The sequence below is a fragment of the Equus quagga genome, chromosome 3, assembly GCF_021613505.1.
Source record: "Equus quagga isolate Etosha38 chromosome 3, UCLA_HA_Equagga_1.0, whole genome shotgun sequence".
Lineage (NCBI taxonomy): Eukaryota > Metazoa > Chordata > Mammalia > Perissodactyla > Equidae > Equus > Equus quagga.
This window is the reverse complement of record NC_060269.1, coordinates 107,892,677-107,916,587: the sequence shown is the minus strand read 5'-3', so window position 1 is coordinate 107,916,587 and position 23,911 is coordinate 107,892,677. Positions and strand designations below refer to the sequence as shown.

General features: G+C 33.3%; 1 protein-coding gene across 18 annotated transcripts in view; it reads left to right on the top strand.

Moving 5' to 3' along the window:
* Nucleotides 1-23,911, top strand: part of ADGRL3 (adhesion G protein-coupled receptor L3) — a 794,963-nt gene that overhangs the window by 696,892 nt on the left and 74,160 nt on the right. For all 18 annotated transcript variants that reach the window (XM_046656118.1, XM_046656110.1, XM_046656106.1 and 15 more), the window contains one exon: nucleotides 22,300-22,468. In XM_046656118.1, coding sequence (XP_046512074.1) covers nucleotides 22,300-22,468 — 169 coding nt within the window. The remainder of the gene's footprint in view (nucleotides 1-22,299; nucleotides 22,469-23,911) is intronic.

Genomic DNA, 23,911 nt, shown 5'->3' with positions numbered 1-23,911 from the left:
ATAATATTTATTTTTAAATCGTATGTGTGATATGAGAGTATGTATTTTAAAGGGATAAATATCATTTATCTGGAAAGTCTTTTTCTGAGTACATGAGAAGGGAATAAAAGTTAATAATGTTTCCTTGCTTTTGTCTTTTGTATTTTTATGAAGTGGTGAACAACACAGTCCACCTCATTCAGTTTATTAAGAAAAAAACCATACAAGGCCTTTTGGAAGTCATTGTCTCTCTAAAACAATTTCTTCATTCATATATCAAATATTTATTGCTTTTATTATGCATGTTCTTTCACACATAGATATTTCTTCTATCTAAAATGCATTTGCTTCTGCTCCTATCCACTGCCACCATTTTAAGCCACTGTCATCTTCTGCAGAACCACTGCAGTGGTCTCTTAACTTCTTTCCCTATATTTCTTCTTGATCCTGCCTTCATCAGCTAGAGTGAACCCTTAAAAAGTTTAAATCTGATTGTTACTGAAGAAAAACACAGGTTCATTTACCTGTCACACAGGAGGGCCAAAAACTGGAAACATCAGGTGCATGGCAAGGAAAGAGGTTTATTATTGATAGGCAGCCAGATGAGGAGATGGGAGTTGGAACTCAGATCCACCTCTTCGAAGGGAAAAAGGTAGAGGTTTTTATCTGGGGTTTTAGGTGGGGAAAGGGGAGCATGTGCTGAGGTTTCAGATAGGTGAGGGGGAGCATGTATCCTTGCTGGTTGACACCTTCCCACCATCCTGTGTTTGGCCTTGAAGACTGAATTTCTTTTCCCTTGACTATCTGGACTTTTCTGGTTAGTTTTCATCTTCAGCCTGTGTTTAGCCTTGTGAAGCTGAATCTTGACATCTGGACCTTGACTTCCTGGGGAAGATAACTCACTTATATACTAAGAAAGGACAGAAAGACCTGGTCAGTTTTAAACAGCAGTTGATTATGTTAAGTATGCACAGCTGCAGTTTGCAAAGCTTATCTCAGAGTTTTTGCTCTAGGGAAGATTTTTTAACCTCTTCATTCTTGGTTTCACTATCACACTACTGTGTTGGGTAAAACTCTTCAATGACTTCCTGTTGCTTTTATACTAAACATTCAGACTCCTACCCATGGCCCAATGCATACTGACCAATTTACCCCTTCCTTTCTTATCCTCTTGATCCGTGTGCCACTCTGGCCATTCTAGATGTGGTCTCTTTTGTTTCAGGTCTTATCTCTACTGTTTCTCCACTGACTTTTTCTTCCCCAACACTATGCCTGGCTGACTCCAATTTACCCTAATTAATTTAATTATTTTAAAATAATTTAAATATGTTTTAACTCAAAATTTATTTCATGGTCATCATAATAAACACATTTTGATGTTAGCATAGAACTTTCATTTGGCTGGCTCATTACTATATTAGTGATATACTCTGGAAAAAATCATAATACAATGGATTTCTATGGGTAACATAATTACAGAGGAAATGAGATACACCAGTTCTCAGATTTAACTAAAAAAGTAATAAAAATTAAACTGTACATTTCGGTTTTCTGTTTGCTTACTTGTCCTCTGTCTATTTTTTCATCAAAATAGGTAGTTATATTTGGAGGAAAAAGGTAATTCCAGTCATTTGAATTTTCTGGCTGTTTTTCTGACAAGTTGAAACTGGAGCTTATAGTGATCATAGCAAAAATCTAACCTAGTTTTAAAAATATATCTGTAAACAAGAATAAAACAATTATTGAATTGTCACCAGCACAGAATTGACTTATAGTGTCACTCAAGTGTTATGACATGTAACCAACTGTTAATTCTTGAGGAGCATTTAGAGTAGTCTTTGACATTTACCTCCAAAATAAAAATTGGTTGTTTCTGTAGTTATCAACTACTTTTTATATTGTTGAAAAATACATTTAATAAAATCACAAATACTTTGAAGAATAAAAGGAAACAATAGAGGCTTTTCGGACTGAGAAAGAAAGTTGGTGCCTGTATGGAGGGACAAGGAATCTGCTAGGCTTTCCTTTCCTGCATCTGTCCCTCTGCCCTTTCCCATGGACAGACTTATACATCCAGGTCTCTGGTTTTGGCTCAGTCATATTTTCCCATCTCTGGTCTCTCCCCTTAACTTAGATTTTGCCTGAGTGATGGATCGGCAAGCACATTGTCACGTGGTTTGAAGAAACAACTTCCACTTTCCTTCCTGCTTCCCTGTTCTCTAGTTTCTAAAAGGAGACGTAGTGGTAGAGGGGAGTGATAGCTTCATCGTTAGACACACTTCAGTTTAAATTTCCATTCAGTCCCGTAATGATTCATATCACCTTGTAAGTTACATCATGGCTCTATCTCAGTATCTCTTCTGAATTGGGAATAATTGTATCTACTTTGTAAAGTTTTGCTATAATTAAATATAATCATATGTGTAACACATGCAGCACATAATTTAGTGCCCATACAGGATGGTTTGATTATTTTTAACCACTCTATGTGGAAATATACTGCTGCCTTTGGTTTGTGTCTTCCGTGGTGAAATTTGCTTAACCTCTTATTAAAATCCCATTAGAATTTGACCGGCTTTGTTTACCATATGGTCTCATTAAGAATTTGCATGATATGATCCTTTTTTTTTTTTTAAGCCAAGCTTATCCTATTATGAAAGAATTGGCTCCAGGAGTGAAATATTCATTTGATTAATAAATAGCAAGTTCTGTAGTTAGTTCTGAAGAAAAAAGAAATGTCCTCAGTGAGCTTGGACACCTGCCATACTAAAGGAAATCTGAGAAGGCTTCTAAATAGCTCCAGGGATGAACAGAAAAATGTTTTACCTTATCAGTATCCATAGTAACATATTCCATTCCTTAAGAAGGAAACTTTTACTTTGAGGACTGTGTTTCTACATTCAGCTTGACTAGTATTACATTAGTACTTTACGTAGTTAAGGGTGGTTGGGTTCTAAAAACTTGAAGGCAAAAAAGCAAATTGATATAGTCTTGAAAAATGCAACAATATCATAAGAATATTTTAATGCTTTAATTTTTCCTCTATATTAATATAGTAAGATGGATATATATGTACACATACATATATGTATATTTATATATATAGCCTGCTTTTCAAAATGGTGTCATCTTTATATTGTAGTCAGAGCAATATCCCAAAAAGAGTCCAAACCTTTATGAGAACAGTAAATCTGTTTCTGAATTGTATTTCATAAAAATATTCATCCACTTCAAAGTTTTCTGGTTGAGTTTTAAGGAAAATACTTTTAGTGCTTTCTCATCCTTCTCAAATATTAGCTAGTGATATAAAAAGGTTGAAATACTGATTGGAGTTTAAAAGGGAAGCTCAGTATATCCATATAGTTCATGCAGATTTTTAAAAAAATAGCTTATATCTCCATTCAGTTGATTGTATTCATAGTTTACCTTTCACCACCAAAATTACTAAATTCAAATGAAAATTTCACAGATCTCTAATTATTTTAAATATTTAGAAATGTTGTTTAGAAGCTGCCACCTCTCTTGTACTAAGATTACTAGGTCAACATACTATACTGAAGAGTGTTTTACCAAATCATTTTTGTCAAATATACTCCCCAATGCCCATACACACCATCAACACTTGTTCTTCAAAAGAGTCAGAACCAACCATTGATTTATTTTATTCATTGTAATTAGATAAAGTAACTTTTAAGAAAATTCTGAAGGGAATAGCGTCTGTCTGATATCTCATTTTTCCCAGTCTTCTTCCATTTCCTTGGTCTGTGGTTAACCATCACTGGAAATATGACACAACATTATCAGAAATGATCCAGGTGTGTTTGAAGAGACAGGCACTCCAAACAACACTGTTTGGAGCTCTGTGTATTGTTATGACACTACTAGCTTGCTTCAAACAAGTTAAGACTTTCCTTAGGTAGTAGTTAGTCCTTTGCTGATTAACTTAATTTCAGCATTTGAAAGCATTTAACTGTCACTTCTTTAGAAAATTAATTTCAGCCACGGATTTACAAAGCAGTACATTCTACAATTTGTTGTTGCCCATCTCGTTGTATCATGCATTTTAGGCTGTAGTTTTTAGGTGTTCTGAAATGTAAAAGGGTTGGTCTCTTTTTTCCGGCTTTTTCTTTAAAATGCGTTCAAACCCCCATATGATCTTTCTAGGAACCAGGTGTTTTATGCATCACTGTATTTGGCGTACTTCATACGCTGGGAGCTGACATTTGAGAAAACCAGTTTGAAGGATGGCTGTCACAGGCACACTGGAACTGTTATGCGTTGTACCTCGAGATCAATAATAGTTTTACCTTTCCCCCAAATAATTAGGTTTATATCAGATTTAGGAGAGTCAATTGCAGTCTAAGGATGAGAAAGCCTGAAAGACTACCTAAGGGAAAAATAATTCTTTATAATAAAAACATAAAAATTAGCAGCTCTTTTATCTTTAAATGTGGCTTGGACTCATATTTCCTTTTTCTCCTTCATGAAACATGCAGTCAGACTTTGGGAAAGCTTGGTAATCAGAATTATTTTTCTGAAACCAACATTTCTGAAGTAGTTGTACACACAACAGCAGAATTAATCTAAACTAACTATTCATAAGACTATAGTTTTTGCCCCAAAATAGTTAAGTGCAAATTTTCATAAGAATGGAAGAAATTGGAGAATAGTTGTAACTAAATAACATTTGTGTTCCGTATTATTCACACATTTCATTTAATTTTTAACATATGAACTTTGACTTGATTTTTATCCTTTAGTTATTCACTAATTTATTCAATAAATGAGAAGTGCTAAAATTTTGGATATTTTTTGAAGATGGAATGTATAGAGTTTGCTAATTTATTTTATATAGGCTATAAGAGGAAGGAGTGTGATTCCAAGATTTTTGGGTTGGAGTACTGGAAGGGTGAGTTGTTATTACTGAGATGTGGAAAACTAGAAAAAACACATTAGGGGTTGATCAGGAGAGTTTTTAAATTTTTTAACTTAACTTTGAAAGACTTACTAAACATTCCAATATCGATGTTGAGTAGGCAGTTGGAATAATGAACGCTCGAGATTTAAATTTGGAGTCAAAATGATAAATAAACATATCCTAACTGTTACTCTGACAGATACACCTTGAAAACCACCTAGAAGACCAGGATTGAATTTAGAATCCTTTGACTCCTTGGAACTCTATGCTAGGATGTGGCCCCTGGCTCGCTACCCATCTTCCTTCTCTTCCTACCCTCAATTTCATCCGTTATCATGTAGGGCATCATACAGTCCTGTAGTCACTCCAGCTGTCACATCTAAGCCCTGTCTACCCCTCTCACAAACAGCCTCCCCTTGGCCACTCCTTGAAGGTAGAAGTGTGGGTACTGGCTACAATCTTAGGAGAATGGGTCAAGGTAGATTTTATTTTAACCCCTGAGACTAGATAAAATAAAGGAATTAAGCATAAATATAAATACACATAAAATATGAATACCAGGGACTGAAACCCCAGGTCAGTCTAACTTCTAGAGATCTTGGAAATGTAGAGCCTGCAAAGTAGATTTAGAAAGAACAGCTAGTGAGATATGAAAAAAGCTAGAGATCCTGCAAGCCAGGTGAATCAAGCATTTCAGTTAAGATGGGGACTTAGACTTGACCACTGGATTTAGCAACATGGAGGTCCTTATGTATTTGACAAAAGCTGTTTTGTCTATTTTGATAAAGCCTTATTATAGTGGGTTGAGAGAAGAATAGGAAGAGAGGAGTTAAAAAACACGTGTAAAGGCAACTCTTTTCAGATTATTTTCTGTAACTAAGAGCTGAGGAATGTAGTAGCTGGAGGTAAATGTTGGGTCAAGGGAGGTTTTTCGTTTTTGTTTTATTCATTGGTTAGTTTTTAAGCATGAGAGAAATTATAGCCTCTTCTTTTTAAGCCAGTGAGAATGGACAGTTAGCTGATGCTGGCAAGAAAGGGGGAAATTGCATGATACCTGCATTTGAGTAGGCAAGGGAGAATGGGATCTGGTGTACCAGTGAAGGCTGGTCTTAGATAAGGAAGAGAACAGACAAGACAGTTCATCCTTTGTGTGATGAAATTATGACTGAGTTCTGCTAACTTATTATCCAACAGATGTATTCTTTTAAAGTAATGCAATAAATTATCATGATTCTTAGGTACTAAGTACTCATTGAGTTCAGAAACATTCATCTACCTGCAAAGAAACCTGTATAATCTTGAAAAATATAATATTATTACAAGATTGTTTTAATTTTCTGTTTTCCCCTTTATTTTAATAGATATTAACATATATACTGGTTAAAAAATTAATATTCTGGTTATAAATATGTCCATATCTTTATGTATGTGTAGATATGTGTGGCTATGTATGTATATTATTTTATATGTACTATTTATGCTATATATAATACATATACCTTCTATAAAATGCAAATGTCCAAATACTTTATTAACAATAAAAATCTGTTACATTTTGAACATATTTAGTAACTTTAATGTGTAATGGCATGAATTTAAGAAACAATAAATTGGTTAAACAATTTGGAGAAGAATTAATTGTCAACAAAAATTACTTAAGCAAAAATTACTTAGGTAAACAATTTACTTTAACAACTTAAACGACAAAAATTACTTAACAACATCCCCATGCCTCCCACCCCCCCAGTCATCTCATTAACATACAAAAACACTGTTATCACTCAGGAGATTCCGAGGATGTTTGGAGCCTCGTGCCAGGACCAAGGAAAAAGACTAAATATTTATTGTTTTTAATACAATTGCAATGTTTAATTTTCTAAGTTGGTGTGATGAATATATAGTACTCTTATAAAATTTTTTTCTTAAAAATGGCTTGCCCTACATTATGTCCATAAACATATTAATGACAGAACATTCTAAGGATGTCATTTTTCTGAAAGTTATTCTAGATTTCTATACAAAGAAAGAGTTTTAAAAAATCAAGTCTAATTTTCCATTATTAATATGCAACTAAGAATATAGCTACATAATGAAAATTTAATGAAGTCTTATGAAAATGGGAATATTTAATTACTGTATTCATTTATCTCCAAATTCTTTGCAAGGTAAAACTCATTCTAGTGTTTTGAATTGATTTTACTTACATCATTTTATAAGTTAATGGAAGAATCTAGTTATGATTTTGAGATAAAAATCTTAAAAAACTTACTCTGGTTTTATATTTTTTGTTCATCTTTTAAAGGTAATTGCTATTTATTTTCCTCGGATATTAAACATTTGAATAAAACGTTCAAAAACAGCTACATATGTTTAGTAATATCTTGTTTAATTTTCATAAAATTGAATCTTATATACTATGGGTGAAATTTACAAATAGTATCCTAAAATGATTTCATTTACTTTTAATATATTAATTTTAATGTAATTTCAGCTCATAAATAATTTTACAGGGAATGAGTAGGTTTGGAACCACAGATTCCAAATGTAAATAAAGGCATTTGAATCATTTTTTATTTATTTCCAAAAAAGGTTGTTTTTTTCAATACATAAACCAGTTTTTACCCAGTGGTTATTTAAGGTCATAGTTCTTCTAAGTCTTAAATGGAAAAGATGATTACTTCCAAAGGCTGAGTGAACTACGTGTGAAATCTCATTGATATCAAATCTCGTGGCTCTTGAAAGTTTGTCTTGGTTACCAATCAGAACCAACTAGAAATATATTTTTTTCTAACATAGCTTTCTTTAAAATGACACAAATTATTTTAAATTGCAATTTTTATTTATTGCAATGATTATGTGTATATACATTTGTTTGAAAATTGACCAAACTTACTCATTTAAAAAAATTGTTGTGAGAAACTTTGAATAAGTAATATTAGGCTGAAAGACTTTTAGCTTCCAAATCCTAATCAACCCAAGTTTCAGATGCTTTTTGGAGATATTTAAAGTAAAATTTTGTGAGTTATATGAAGTTAAATCTTACATCATATTTTGAGTCACATCCTGTAAGTAAAAATTTAGTCATGGTTTTGAAATAAAAGAACAATACTCCTGGTTCTGCCCCTAAATCAGCAGTAATTGCTGCCCTTGATCAAACATCAATTTGAGATTTTATATATTGTGTCTATTTGAAATTACGTGCAAAGTAATAAGATGAGTAGTTAATTTATTCAAGCTTTAACGTGTGCTAGGCATAATTCTAAGTCCTTTCCATGTATAAGTTTAATCTTTGCAATAACCCTTTGAGGTTTGTAAGAGGAGAATTAACTCATCTCAAAACCTCACGGCTAGTTAGTGCCAGAACTAGAATTCCAACAGGCAGTCTGGCTTCAGAGTCCATTTCCTTAACCATTACTATATATTCCTCATTGCATTACATTGCACACCTATAAATAAATTAAATTGTATTTAATATTAAAAGAGATGATTTCCTTTTCAGGACATGCATAAGAGGCTTTAAATCCAAATATTGGTTGGATTACGTGATCATTAAGGGCCCATCTTTAAAACCCTCTGATTATTCTAATATTTTAAGTTATGAACTATAAACTCACGCTAGTAAAATGCAATTTTCAGGAGTTTCAATGTCCTAGCTGTTGTGTCAGGATTAAATATAGATATTTCAGAGTTACTAGTATTTGAAGTGAATTACTGAATGAAACTACCCAAGAAGAATGTTGTTCTGGTATAGGTGACTCAGAAAGTACAGTCATCAAGGTATATGTAAAAACATTATGTCATGGAAGCCAAGAACAGAGGGAGCAGTCAACTGTAGAATATTGCTGAGTGGTCAAGTATGATAAGATGGATCTGGAAGTGACAGGGGCATTGTGGAGTTATGGGGAAAGTATGCCTAAATAGACTGGCTTTTAGGAAAATGAGCACGTAGGGATTACAAGTATAGAAAACTCTCAATAAATTTTTCAGTAAAGGATAACACACAAGATTCTTGGAAAATCTCTGGAATCTAGAAAGAAGATTTGTTTGTTTGTTAAAAGTAAGGAATACTAAAGTATATTTACTGATGAGAATGAGCCAATAGAGAAGAAAGAGAGAACAGGAGCAGGAGAGAGAATAATCATTTGCAGGAGCACGATCACCGAGAAGCGTCAGGATGGGTGGATATGTTGGCTTTATGAGAATAGAGGCACTTCTTTCATTATAATAGGAGGGAAGACAGTGTGTGTGGGTACTGTTGAAGGTGGTTGATAGATTTGGTGTTGGATGTATGAGAACATTTCTGTCAGTATTCTTGATGGAGTTCTCCCATAGCTGGACTCTGAGCCAAGGATTCAGCATTAACAATTTATTAAGGAAGTGCTTTCAGAAGAAATCAGTAAGAAAGTAAGGGGAAGCAGGTAAGTAGAAGGAAGAAGCTATGCAAGGTTGTGAATTTGGATGAAGTCTCAAATTAACTCTGATCCCAAAGGAAGCTCTGCTGTGTCAATTACACTTTAGAGCTGTCCAACCTGGAGGTAAAGGAGCTGTGATTGTGTAACTCCACACTTGTTTGTAATTGACTACAGACTTGCTGGGGGATGAGAGTGGAATGTAAACTCCCAGGCACTTCTGGTTGTATGGGCACAGCAGCTCTAGTGTCATGGACAATCATCTATAGGTCACAGGGGCCAGCCTTTATCAGCTAAGCATACAGAAGCTGGGGGATAAATTCAGGAGCTGCACAAGGCATTGTGAGGTATGGACAGTGCACCAATGTGTTTACAACTGTGAGATTGTTTCTATTTTTTCAAGGATGTAGGAAGCTATTTCCCATCCCAGTTTAGGGGATTGGGATGAGAAGGAAGTTTGGGGTTGAAGGAAGATGTGAAATATTCCTTCTGGAGGATGGGAAAGCATATGTGTCAGGAAAGTATAGTTGGCTCGTCAAATATTGTTAAGTGCCATTAGAATTTTGTTGTCATGAATTTAGCATATCTTCAGTAATCATGGTTGTGTGGTTTTTTTTCCCAGTAGTGTTCACCTATCCAGGCTCAGGTTTTTTCATATCCTTAAAGGAGAAAGAGGAAATAAGAAGGTAAGAGGCCATGGGATCTAGGCTGACAATGGAGGAAAGTATGAACATGAAGGGGATGGTGGTAAATGTCTGATGGCAAGAACTTCAAGGGAGCTGAGGTTTTTGACAGAGGGGAAATCATGGTTTGGCAATGGCATTTCTACTTCTCGAAGATTGTGAGAGAACCAGTATTTGAGTTTGTGTGTTCTTCAGGGAAAGCACTGTCAGCAGGGGACAGTTTCACTAAATGCATGAAGGTGACAGAGACACCCAAGGATGAAGTTTAGGATATAAGGGAATTTGTTGATATTGGACTGTGAGTTTCAAAGAACAGGATGGAATTTTTTGGGAGGGAGAGGAATGGTGGAAAGTTGGAGTAGATTAAGAAATAATGAAGAAATGTTAGAAAAAAATGGAAGGAATAAGCTTGTAACCATTTTGGTTGTCCAAATTCATTACATGCTATCTTCTTGTGATCACTTAGCATCTTGGGCAGCAGAGTCCCTACCCAGAGCAATGGAAAAGTCCCCTAAACGAGTGAGAACACTGTTCACACTCTGACTTAGATATATACATGTTCTCCCCAAATTCTGGAAAACGTCACAGTGCATAAATCTTATAATCACAGCTTAGGCTATTTAACTGTATCTCAATTCATAAAAGGAGAATAAAATGCTCTATGATTAAAAGTAATAAAGAGATGATCACTGATATGCAAAATAATTAGCACAAAGGTTATGGACTGTACAAATGGACTGAAAAACTTACCAACCTACTGTGCGTATCAGTTTCCCCTAATTCCTAAGGTATGCTCTCATTTAGGTACAAACAACAGTAAGGTAACAACACTCTTTCAGACCTCAGCTTTTCTCGTTCTCCTGTTTTCCAGGAGTGCTTTCTAATAGGAGTGTTACTTTGTTTTAAAATGATTTTTTTTCTTTACTTCACATTAAAAGTGAGGAAAGCATGTAAGTCATAGTTACTTTAAATAAAGAACTATGTATTAAATCACTGGATTTGTAATTAAAATGTGCAGACAGTATAGTGGAATGTTAAGTGTCTTGAGCTGCTCAGTCCACACTTGAAAATTTCCTAATCTAATTTTCTCTTGGCTGAGTCCCAACTGTTGTTGGATTTTTCCACTACATAAAATTATGTATTTTTAAAAGGTCTGTCATCAAAGTCCCTGGCACTTTTATAAATGTACTATTGGAGTATACATTCTAGAATACTCTGGAATGTTGTCTATGGAAGTTGATATTTTCAATAAACACTTCAATGGACTAAAACAAAAATCCTCTCAGTTCCAGAACTAAGATGGATAGTCTAAGGTTATAATTTAAAACTGTTTAATTATGAGATTAAGAAAACAAGCCATGAGTATAAAAAGTAATAATGTATTAACAAAAGTATTAACATTATTGTATATTAATATATTTCATATATCAAATATAAGTTAAAAAATGGCACATTTGTTCCTCTACCATTACCACATTCATACTAGAACTTGCTTAATATTTGGTAGAGGGAGTCCTCCCATTTTGATCGTCTCTTTCAAAATTGCCTTAGCTACTCATGGACTTTTATTATTTTTTGTCATAAATTTCAGAATCAGGTTTTTTTTTTTCCCCTGAGGAAGATTGGCCGTGAGCCAACATCTGTGCCCATCTGCCTCTATTTTATATGTGGGATGCCTGCCACAGCATGGCTCGATAAATGGTGCATAGGTCTGTGCCTGGATCTGAACCAGCAAACCCCAGGCTGCTGAAGCAGAGCACACGAACTTAACCACCATGCCGCTGGTTTTTGAAGCACAATCAGTTTTTGAACCCAGAATTAGTTTTTGAAGTTCTTTTAATATATTCCTTCCCATTCTGGGACAAATCTTAATTGATCATGATGTTTATGCATCATTTGATTTTGCTATTTAATAACTTTTTAATGATTTTTGTATAAATTCTTAAGTAAAACGTTCTTGTAATTTATTTTTTATTCTCTTAAACTGTCCTTACCTGGTAAATTATAGTAGTCTCATAAAGTTTTTCTTCTTTTCTGTTTAGGCCTAACCTATACAAGAAAAGGATTATTTGTTACTTGAATATTAGATAGAATGTATTTGTAAAAAGTTTTGGGACTTGAGGCCTTTTTGCAGATACGGCAGCAGATAGATAATTGTTCGTATGCATATTTTATCAGTTATTGATTTCTAATTTAATTTCATTATCACTAGAGAATACATTCTGATGGATGTCAATTCTTAGTACTTTATTGAGGCTTCCCTTTGGCCTAAAATGTGATTAATTTAAAATTTGTTATTTTGCTATTTGGAGCTTTTTCTGTATCGACGAAATTGGATTTATTTATCATATTGCTTAAATTTTCTATAACATTTCTTAGTTTTTTTCTCTTTGACATAATTTTAAGGAAATTATATTTAAATTCCTAGTAACAAATTTAATTAGGAACAACAGCATCATCCAGGGTTTCTGTATTAAAAGCAGAATAGTGGTAGAGACCTTGGGTCGTTAATGAGGCCTCCTCACTGTCGGAGTAACTAGCTCTCGTGCACTGCCTATGCAGGGAGACTTCAACTTCAGATTCTTTACCACATAATGACAAGGGACTTTCACTGTTCCCTATGAATGATAAACTCAAGAATTCAGAGTGCTCTTCAATAGCTCTCACTAATTGATAACCTAGGGGCTATAGACTATTCTTTCCTTGGTTCCTCGACACTAAAAAGATCCTAGTGAGATTATTCTATTCATTGTGGAGGTGTGTAAACTAAGGCTTATGAAGGTTAAGTTGCTTGTCCAAAATTAAATAAAACTTGCCAGCTTCCTATTGTGTTTCAATGCCTCCCTTGGTTCCATTTATTGGACTCTTTAGTAAGTACGGACATGTTTTAAATACTTGGTTGTGCTTTTTTTATGTTTTAGTTGTTCTTACAAGCAGTTTATAATAAGGAGTTTATTCACAGATGAATGTTTCTGTTGCAAGTTGTTGAAATGAGAGGTGATGATACCATATGGTACGAAGAGGAGCATAACAGCAATTCAACCTGTCAAAACACATTTGGCAAGAATATCAAAAAGTTATTAATTTCCTGACTTATTTTACTTAACTTAAAAGTTTGTGCGTCTTCTAAGTTTAAAAAAGAAATCCTGGAAGTATGTAATACATTCTTTAAAGTATTTCAACACCTTGCATTCCAATGACCAAATTTTATCAGCCCTGTGGTCATATGTTCTAAAAAGTCAGTGAATTCCGAGACCCAGTATAAGTCTAAAAACCACTGGCCCTCCAATAGTGCGCCAGGAAACATTGTGATTTTAATTATAAGTATCAACAAATAAAATATGTCAATTTGTTGTTAATATTTTGTGGATCTTGAGATGTTACTGACTAAAGCCACAGTTTTCATTGCTTGCAAGATAAAAATTATGGAAAAGAAATACAAATTTCTCTTTATATAGGCATCATGTCATTTATTTCATCTTTCCTATTCATGGTTTCGAATTTTCAAAAAATAATAAAAAATATTAATGAAGTCCAATTTTAGAACATATATCTCATATATCATGAATTTTCCTGAATATTTCACATATGATTTTTTGTCTTTTATTCTTTATGGCCAAATGATTACATTTAGTGAAACATTGCAATTACTTAGTAGACTTTTAAACACTGAGGATACAGTATATTTATGAATTAAATTTAGATTTCTCATATAATCCAGAGAATTCTGGGTTTCTATTTTAGTCTTCATTAGAAAGATGGATGTACCCCATTTCAATTGAGAATGTAAAAATTTATAGCATTTACTAAGTCTAAAGAAATCTTAAGATGAAACATTGTATAAACTGAGACTTTTTAAATATGAATATTAAAAATCATTTCAGATCAGTGACTCCCTCTTCCTCTTTGGATTCATACCTAATATATGAATTTCCAAAACATTTAAAAGGAAACCTAACGTAGTACTGTGTTTGTATTTTTCCCTATAGCCCCTTTTTTGAGGTCAGAATGGCAATACACAACACTAATTGTAATAGCAAATATTTATAGAGTACTTTTAGATATTAAAATTTTGTGTATTTATGCATTTTTGTGTGTATTTAAAAAAGTGCTAAGTCCTTTTATTTAATACACACAACAGCCCTATGAAGAAAGTTTTGTATTTATCCCCATTTCACAGATGGGGCTTATGAGGCTCAGAGAGGTTAAATAATTAGCCCAAGGTTGCAGAGTTAGTACAACGCACAGCTGGTATTCAAACTCAGGCAGGCTGATTTGCAAGTCCATGCTTTCAGTCACTATCTTTCATACAGTAATGTTAATAAATAATCATACAGTGATATATTTGCTTCCAACATAAGATTCCAAACTTTTATATCTTATTTGCATGAAACCTACCAGTTCATTTTTATGAATCTGATAGATGACAATACTAAATTGTAATAAGTTTGTAGCTGTCTAGGTACAATATAGGAACTCATTATTCATTCTCATAATTGATACCCTTAATTTCTTTCATATATAAATTACTTTTTTGACCACATCATATTGAGTTATAAAAATTTGCATAACATTGAGTTTTGGAGATAATATAATTAAAGTTTGATCAGTCATTGATTTAGTATTTATTGATCCTGATTTATTATATTCAATTCTGCCTAATTTCAGACTTACTCAATTTATCAGCAGAGTGAAATCTGTGATTAAAAATTTAATATTGGTGTATGCTGTCAATCTGTAGTATTATTATAGGGACATTGAGGCATGGGAATGACAATGTTTATGATATATTCTAAACCATTTATTTATTTGGTTCATTTCATTTTTCTCTTAATAAATTTCATATGAACAAAATATAGCAATATAGCTTTTAGTAGTAATACTTTAATAGCAATCAAATCCACAGTTGAAATATAAACATCTTCTCTGTCGTTTATAATTTTACATTTATGTTATTTGAATTTCACATTTTTCTAAGAATTTTTAATACTTAATGATTTAAACATATGACCATAATGAAACATTTTTATATTTTACTCAGAAATGTTGAATTACATTCTAAATGATTTTTCCTTTTAATCTTCCTATAGTGGTCAAAAAAAGAGAGTGAATTGAATATAATAATATAATTCTAGGATGGTATAGTCCCACTAATATAAAATACATTTGAAAGAAATATAAAGCAGTCAGAATTTCTATCATAAGTGTTACTAGTTGATTGAGCATTTTCAACACAGTGAGGTGTAAACGTGGAATGTCTAGATTTTTCTCTGATCACTACTCTTCTAGTTGTGCTCTCTGAAATATCCCTTAACCACTGGATAGCAGATATCTGAGATGGATTTTGCTACTTTGCAGTCTATTCTGGTTATTAAATGTTTGTGGCTGGGGGATTAGTATAAGTAAAGATGTTTCTTTCCTTCCTCTTTCCACTGTTTCATATATTCTGTGAACATTGCAATCCTAAAAGGCCTTGTCTTTACTTCTAATTTTAAAGAGTAGGGACCCCTGGATTGGTAGTGTGGCAAAGTAGTGTCTCCAAGATCACTTCTAAGTGAAGTCTATTAGCTTGGGTTGTTGTTGCCTCCTTTTAGAATATGGGTAACTGAATCCTCTTCGTCCTTAGTTTGGGAGTCTTGTTGATGGAGGGGCAATGGGGAAAGCCTGTCCAACAGGCAGATGCATAAGTATTTATTACCTTTTTTCTTCTAAGAAGAATGAAGAGTACTTTTGGATGCTTTAAGATGAGAAACTCACCCACATTACCTTTATCCTTCCTACAGTAACCCAAATCAAATCCAAGGGGAAAAGTGTTTATTTCTTTGGTATAATTAGTTTTATGCCAGGGAAAGTAAATTCAGCTGCATACTGAACCTAGAAATACTGGGATACTAATCAGGTATCTGTATACCTCATGAAGCTCTCTTTCTCAGTATTAAACATAGAATTCACTCACCAACACCAATTAGCTAAGTCTCCAACAATACCAGAGAATCCCAGAATGTATTAATCTTGAAGTGATGCGATCAAGCCATTCATTTTCCTTTACCTGTTGTGACTTATCACTGACTGCATCTTTTGGCTTGGGGATTAAATTCTCAAATATGCTTCCCATCACTGCATCTTCCTTCACACCAAACCTTACCCATTCCACTATTTTTAAAAATTACCATCTATCTAAATATAATAGAAGGGAAAGTTTTAAACTATTTAAAGAATTTATCTCCTTTATATCATGTATTTTAGATAATATTTCCTTCAAAAATTATATCAAAAAAATATTCAATTTTGAATTCTTGAAGGCAGAGAGAGAATATCCAATAACTAACTTGATTCATTCATATTGTTTCTGTTCATTCATCATGTCTATACTGATACACTGCACTTTGAGTCTTTACATCATAGCATTAATTTGTAAGTTAACGTTTTGGTTAAGACATTTATCCTCTTGAAGAGGTATTTTGAGCTAAACTTCCATGGGGCTATATTTTAATAGCACTTTTGTGTACTTTGGAATTGTTATAGAATATATAAATATATGCATAATTATTATCTGTGTAGAGACTCCTAAAAATTCCAATCTTGATTCTAATGATCACTTTTAAAGATAATTTTATGACATTAATATTTAAATAAAGTTTTCAATTTTAGATGTTAGTAAGAATAAAATAATAAAATGTTTGACAAAGGAAAAATATTTTTGCCAAAGAAAGAAGAGTCCTTTCTTCTTATTTATTTCTTGAAAATTGTATGTTCAAGATATTTTAATTCGTTTTCAATGTCTCCACTTTAAATTATATGATAACCTGTAAATTTCTGTTAACATCTGCCAAGAGCATCGTAGGCCTTTGTGTCCATATTTTCAAAAAATCTTAAAATAACAGCAGTGAAATCATTTTAATCATACAACCAGAATGAGGTTTCGTTTCAATGGCAAATCAGAATGAAAATTCTTCAGCTTTAGAAGCTAGTTTTGTAGATCTGTTTTTTAGAATAAAAAATAATGAATCAATAGCATGTGGCTTTGCCACCAAAACTGGTGGCAAACTTACCATCAATTTAATTTGGGTTTGGTGGAGAGACATTATCAAACTAGATTTTCTAAGCCAATAGAATATCTGACAAAATGATGGAAGGCACTGACATCATTTTGATTACATAGGTAATTTTTAGTGATTTTTAATTTTTGAACCATTGTATATTATTTATGTCATTCTGGAGGCAAAATTAATGAATAATGCTTTATCCATTAGCGTGAATTTCTATATTGAATATGAACTGGAAATTCTTATAGCTCAAAGATACAAATTAAATGCTTTATTAATTATTGTACAGACTAAGCCACTGTAGAAAGAAAATACTCAAAAATATAGTGGCTTAAACATATCAGGTAAGAGTCTAGAAGTAGGTGGTCTGAATCTAATACGGCAGCTCCACATCGATACACAGCTTCCATTTCTTGGTCTGAGGCTCTACTGTCACTTTCTCTTAGCAAACGGGAAGGAAAAAATGGTCAAGGGAAGCCTATTTCCAATCCTTTAATTGGAAAGACCCAGTAATGTGACAGTTCACTTTTGTTTACATTCCAGTGGACACTACTTAAACGCAGGGCTATAGCTAATTCTAAGTGAAGCTGGAGCTACAGTCTTTGTTATCAAGCACGGCAACTGGCTGATCCCCACAACGGCCAACAAAAACTGCTGAATTGTACCCTGATAGCTCTCTTTTTGATATTTCCCATTACAGGCAAAATATCTCACTCCAACAATTATAGTGCCAATTTTGTATTTTGTTGTTTGAAACATGTAGATAACTTAATACAATTTTTAGAGCACTTTTGCATGTATTCCTACATGCCAACCTCTGTAACTTTCTTTACCTGATGTTGTCCTATACAAATTAAGATAGAAAGTGTCATTCCAGTCATGAACTTAGCACACAGATGGGATATACTGATGCAATGGGAATGCGTATAGTGGAGTAAATATTATGTTATTATGTTCTGTAACTTTTCAATGTTACTGTAGGTACGGGATTTTCTTTGAAGGCACAGTTCACAATTAAATATGATCAATTGTTAGAAATTCTTCTGTCTTTATCTCTCACACATCTATTCACACATCCATGGCATTGTTTAAATATCTCTTGGAATTCCATTTCCTGGCTTAAAACTCTCTTTGAGTGTCCTAGTCCAGCACTGTCCAATACTTTCTGTAAAGACAGAAATGTTCTAGAACTGTACTCTCCAGTATGGCAGCTATTGACGCTTTTGAGCCCTTGTCATGTGATAGTGTGACTAAAGAGCTGAATTTTAAACTTTTTTTCATTTTAATGAATTTAAATTTAAAGAAACCCATATGGCCAGCAGTTGCCATATTAGACAGCACAATTAGTCTCTCTCTGCTCCATCTACAAATTTATTTCTGCCACATCTATTTTACTTCATAATATTGCTCCTGAAATGTCTTCAAATGAATTTAACTTCTCAACATTTATTATGTGGTGTTTTATTCTTTGGGTAAGAAATTCTGTATTTTCAGTCTGACTTTAGCTTTAAATAGTCTAATAATAACTATGTAATATTTACTAGACACAATATGTCAGGCACTGTTCTGAACGCTTTATACATAATATATCATTTCATTATCATAGGAAACTTACATTATAATTGTCACCATTTTATAGATGTATAAACTGACACAACCACGGGTTAATTAATTTTTTCCTAAGATCAAATAGCTAGTAAATGGCTGAGCTAGGATGTAAACCCCAGGCAACTGGCTTCAAATCTCAGACTCTCACACCATTCTTTACTCTTTCAATGTTCTGGACAGTGAGGTTTTTCATAAGTAGCAATCTTTTTTCAAAAGGCATCACAGTTGGGGCCTTTCTAAGACCTTTATTTGTGTATGCATAATATTGCAAACTATTGCCTCTGGCAAGAGGTAAGAGGAAAGAGCAGACAGTTTCTCTTTTTCTGTCCTGTCACAATTCACTGAGCAGCAACTATGTTTGTAAAAAGATCATCCAAAATGTTCCCTAACTATCTTTACTAACTTGGCACTGGGATCTTATTTTATCGCAATGATACTAAATAAATTAGTAAATGTACATGATTATGAACAGGTGCGGTGTGTTTGCTCCTATCACTGCGAAAGATTATTGAAATTTTTTTCTTGGTACACTAACAGAAAGAATTTTAAAGTAGTCAGGATTGATTATTTTCAAAGGGCTATAATGTTCCGATTTAAGTCCGGTCAATCACTTGCAAGTTAAAATTACTTAGAAGTGTACTGTCCATAATTAAGTAATCTTACCTACTTAGATTACAGAACAAGGATACCTTTAGGTGACATGAGATCTGTCATTTTAAGTATGCCCCCAAGCCTTTTCCAGATTGCTCATAAGATTTCTCATTCTCTAGAGAAATGCAATCTCTAAGAAATAAATGTTCTCTGTCAAGTCACAAGTAATATAAGCACTTGATGAAAAAATGGAATTTTTTAGTCTCATAAGGGATATTGCAGTATTGTAAAATTGATTTTATTCCTTGTTATTTAAGTTCTCATGGTCATTTTAGGATTTACCTTCTGGATATAAAGGGAAGGTTATGATGCTTTTTAGGGAGCTGGGGAACAAAGGCCTTTGGGAACCTGGAGAATATTTTTCATATGAAATTCTTTGTCATAAAATGCTAATGTTGGTGTTCTTGTCTTTATGTCTATGCATTCTTTAGCTATGAGGATAACAGACCCTTCATCAAGTAAGAATGACCTGAATGGCTGATAAATTCCATTTATCAGTGTGGTCCCATGAACCAGCTGTCAGATCAGTCCTGAGAAATCATTAGAGCTTCTGTCATTCACACTGAGGCAGAAGAGCAAACTGTGCAGGAAAATAATCAGGCATACAACTTCTGGGCAGAGTAAATATGCTGCAAGTGTATTGCCAAAAAAATTCTGCTTCACCTCTTTTAATTGGATATCACCTGAACTCAGTGCCACAGTAATAGCAACTTCATGTAGTACAGACTTGTTTCGCTTTTAATTGTTTTCTCCTTTCATTGTGCTGTGTTCCTCTGTGCTGCGTAGGTCCTCGTTTCTCTTGTTTGTTTGGACACGATTCATCTAAAATTATTTTGCGATTTAGTGGTATATCTTCAAAATGATCTTATGGGTATGAAACTACCCAATTGCAATTGATATTAATGAATTTCTATATTAAATAACCAAAAAGGGGAAAAAATGCCTCCTTCAAAAATTAAAGTTTACTTCTGCAAAATTATCTCTTTCAAAATTGACGTCACGTGATTAATGATCTCATTCTTTATGAATACATCTCTTAAATTTTTGAAACAAAGCTACAAGTCTGTACTAATCTAATAAGAATAAACATAATGTTAATATTTGTGTTTTTCCTTTGTACGTTTTAAAATTACATGTCCTGCAACAATAAACTTAAGATTGGCAACCTACGGGTGACCTTGCTCCAGACTTTCAGTTTGTTCTTCTGGTGAAGAGTCCTTTGTTTTCATTTTCTCCAATTCCATTTCACATACTTCTTCATGCTCTTGCTTATTTTTTTCTTTAGAAATTGGGCTCATTGCAGTTTTATATCAGTAACTCTTGGGCCCCTCATGTGCTTTCTAGTGGATAATAGGTGACTTGAGTATTTTATCTTATCATTTTATTTCTAAGTAGCAATCTTGCCTTGATTTAATGACAATTCTTCCCATTTTTCCTTTTTCCAATGTCTGTAAGAAGCTGAGAGCTTTCCCTTGAAAGTTCTCATATTTCTGAATCTAATTGTAGAATAAAATATCACATCTAAGATGTTTTCTAATTCCTATAAGCAAACATGCTCGCTACAAGAGCAGGCCTTCTTTAGGGATTCTTTATTCAAGAAAATGCTCTAAACATTAAATTTAGTAGATATTTAAATCTGAAATATAATGGCTGATGTTTGTAGAAGAAAAATAGTAAATATTTGAGATTAATTTTGCTAAGGCTTTAATAATAATTGACTTCTTTTGGGACCATATCTTTTTTAAGATGGAGTTCTCTCTGAAAACTTTATTTAACCCAGCTTCAGATTATGGTAAACATACGTGTTTTTTTTTCCCTTTGTGTTGCAAAGTTTTAATCCCTATAAATATTTCTTCCTTAGACAATGTAAATGGAGGATAATAGTCTGCTGAAAAGAAATAGTAGCTTACCCTGTTCAAGGAAGGTGTGCTGAGAAAGGAAAGAGTGGATTCCTGAGTGTATAGAGATCTAGACTGGGTTGGTCCTATTCTCCTCTATACTTAGAAGTTGAGAAGGATTCCATTTTCAATTATTGGATTCCCATCTATTGGAAAGATTCGTTCTTTGTTGATAGTAAATATGTAACACATAGCCACAAATATATGAAGTTTTGTCACCTGTTTATTACTATTGCGAATGGCAGCTTGGTGGACGCTAAGGGAATGGAGTGAGAGTGAGAATTTGTCTTCCATTCTAGACTACTTTGTTCATACCACTCTATCCCCATTCTCAGCTTCATTTTCTCCCTTGAGTTTATAGACACTTCAAAGAGATAAAGATGCCACGAGACTTTAAGCTTCTTTTCAACAAAGCTGCCAATTGCCTGATTTTCAAAGTCTAGTCCAACATAATCTAGAAGACAGCAATCAAAGGCTGAAAGAACATAAAGCATGATCTGGAATGGAACTATTTTTTCCATCCACTATATCTCACCTGTTCTACACAACCATAGAATCAAACAAATAGAACTTTTAAAATTCATACATGTATTTCATATACTGGTTCCTTCTAATATGAGTTCTGTTTTTGTCAGTAAACACTGAAAATTTTATGGTGAAAAAGGAAATTTGGAAAAATGGGGTAAAAGTGTGTCAGATGAAGCACTAATACAGAGAGTCCAATTAAACAAATGTTATCATACTAATGAGACCAGTGGAGACTAACATAGCTTTATAGACTTTTCTCCCCCTTGCCATTCACCATAATTACATCTCCATATCATTTGCATATTTGCTGCAAATACATGAATAATTTAATAGTACAGATCTGCTTTTGCTTAAATGAATTTCTGTGTTCATAACATTTTCATCCGTGTATATCTCCTCAAGCTTGTAAACTTGTAGTCTCCATTAAAATCTTAAAGTACTTATACCACATGTCTTACATTTTCTGTCAATAAAACTTACTGTAACATTCTTTTCAGTGTCAGTATTGTTGATATGATATTACTATATTAATTAAAGACCAATTATTGGGTAACCTTTAATTTTCTCTTCTCTCTACAGGTCATGGGTTATAGGTGCAATAGCTCTTCTCTGCCTGTTAGGATTGACCTGGGCCTTTGGACTCATGTATATTAATGAAAGCACAGTCATCATGGCGTATCTCTTCACCATTTTCAATTCTCTACAGGGAATGTTTATATTCATTTTCCATTGTGTCCTACAAAAGAAGGTAAGCTAGAATTCTCTCTTCAGGAATAAATGGTGTACATCGCATAATAGCAAAGCAACCATAATGTAAATCATTCTTGATATGTTTGTCTCTAAGAAATAAATATATTACTGCATTGATTTTATTTTTATAATAGTAAAGGATGAAACAGACACAAAATACAAGCATAATAGTGGGTGAATGTATTTAATAGCAAAAACAGAAGCAAAGTATTTTCTGATTTAGACAATGCACAAAAATTATATTCTTGTAGAATTCATCTTATAGTCTTTAATATTTTTATTGGCACACACATGGAATTTGTGTCTTAGGAAGTAGCTTTTCTAAGATATTATGGAGGCATGGAGATAGATATATCTCTCTATGTATCTATATCTATTGGCATGCCGTAGGAAATACATATTTTTCTATTTCTTTAAAAACTAGTTTCTATATACTAGAAAATATAAATGTCTAAACACTTTATGATAAAATAACATATTTCTGTTTTTTGAATGAATGATGGGGTACTTAGTCATGGTCTCTGTACTTCTTTTCTTTAAAAGCATCTTTTATTAAATCTATGAGTTGAATGATTAGAATGCAATATTTAATTTCTTTATATTGGCCTATTTTTGTGATTTTTCACATCAACCACAATAAAATATTTATTTTCAAAGTTAATTTTAACAACTAAATAATTTTATTGCATTTTTTTTAAATCTCAAGATTGATTTTCTCATCTTATACTCTTTAAATCTATTAAAGATGTGCTCCTTATAGTTCTGATCACATAGACCCCTGAGCCAAGACTGTCTGGGTTCGAATCCTAGTTCCTCCACTTAAAAGCTTGTTTGAGGGGCTGGCCCAGTGACACAGCGGTTGGGTTCACATATTCCTCTTTGACGGCCCGAGGTTCACCGGTTCGGATCCCAGGTGCGGACGTGGCACCGCTTGGCAGGCCATGCTGTGGTAGGCGTCCCACATATAAAATAGAGGAAGATGGGCACGGATATTAGCTCAGGGCCAGTCTTCCTCAGAAAAAAGAGGAGGATTGGCAGATGTTAGCTCAGGGCTAATCTTCCTTAAAAAAAGCTTACGTGACTTTGGGTAAGTTCATTAACCTTCCCATGCCCCAGATTTCTCATGTGTAACATGGAGGTAATAATAATAATTATGAGATATTGAGAAATGGCTTTAAAAATGAAATGGCAAAAATGTGAATATTTTTCCTAAGAAGGAAACAGCAAGATGTAAAATTTTTCTTTGGAAAACAAAGAAGATAAAGAGTAAAGATATCTATGTTTGCGATATTTGGTTTGAGAGACTGATGGGATCTAAAACAAAAGTTGAGAAGAGTGTCCGCTTGTCAAGCTGAGTCTAATTTTATTCTGTTTCAATTTTATGTGGTGATAGGTATCAAAAATATATTGACATGATCATAAATACAGGCTAGAATAGTAA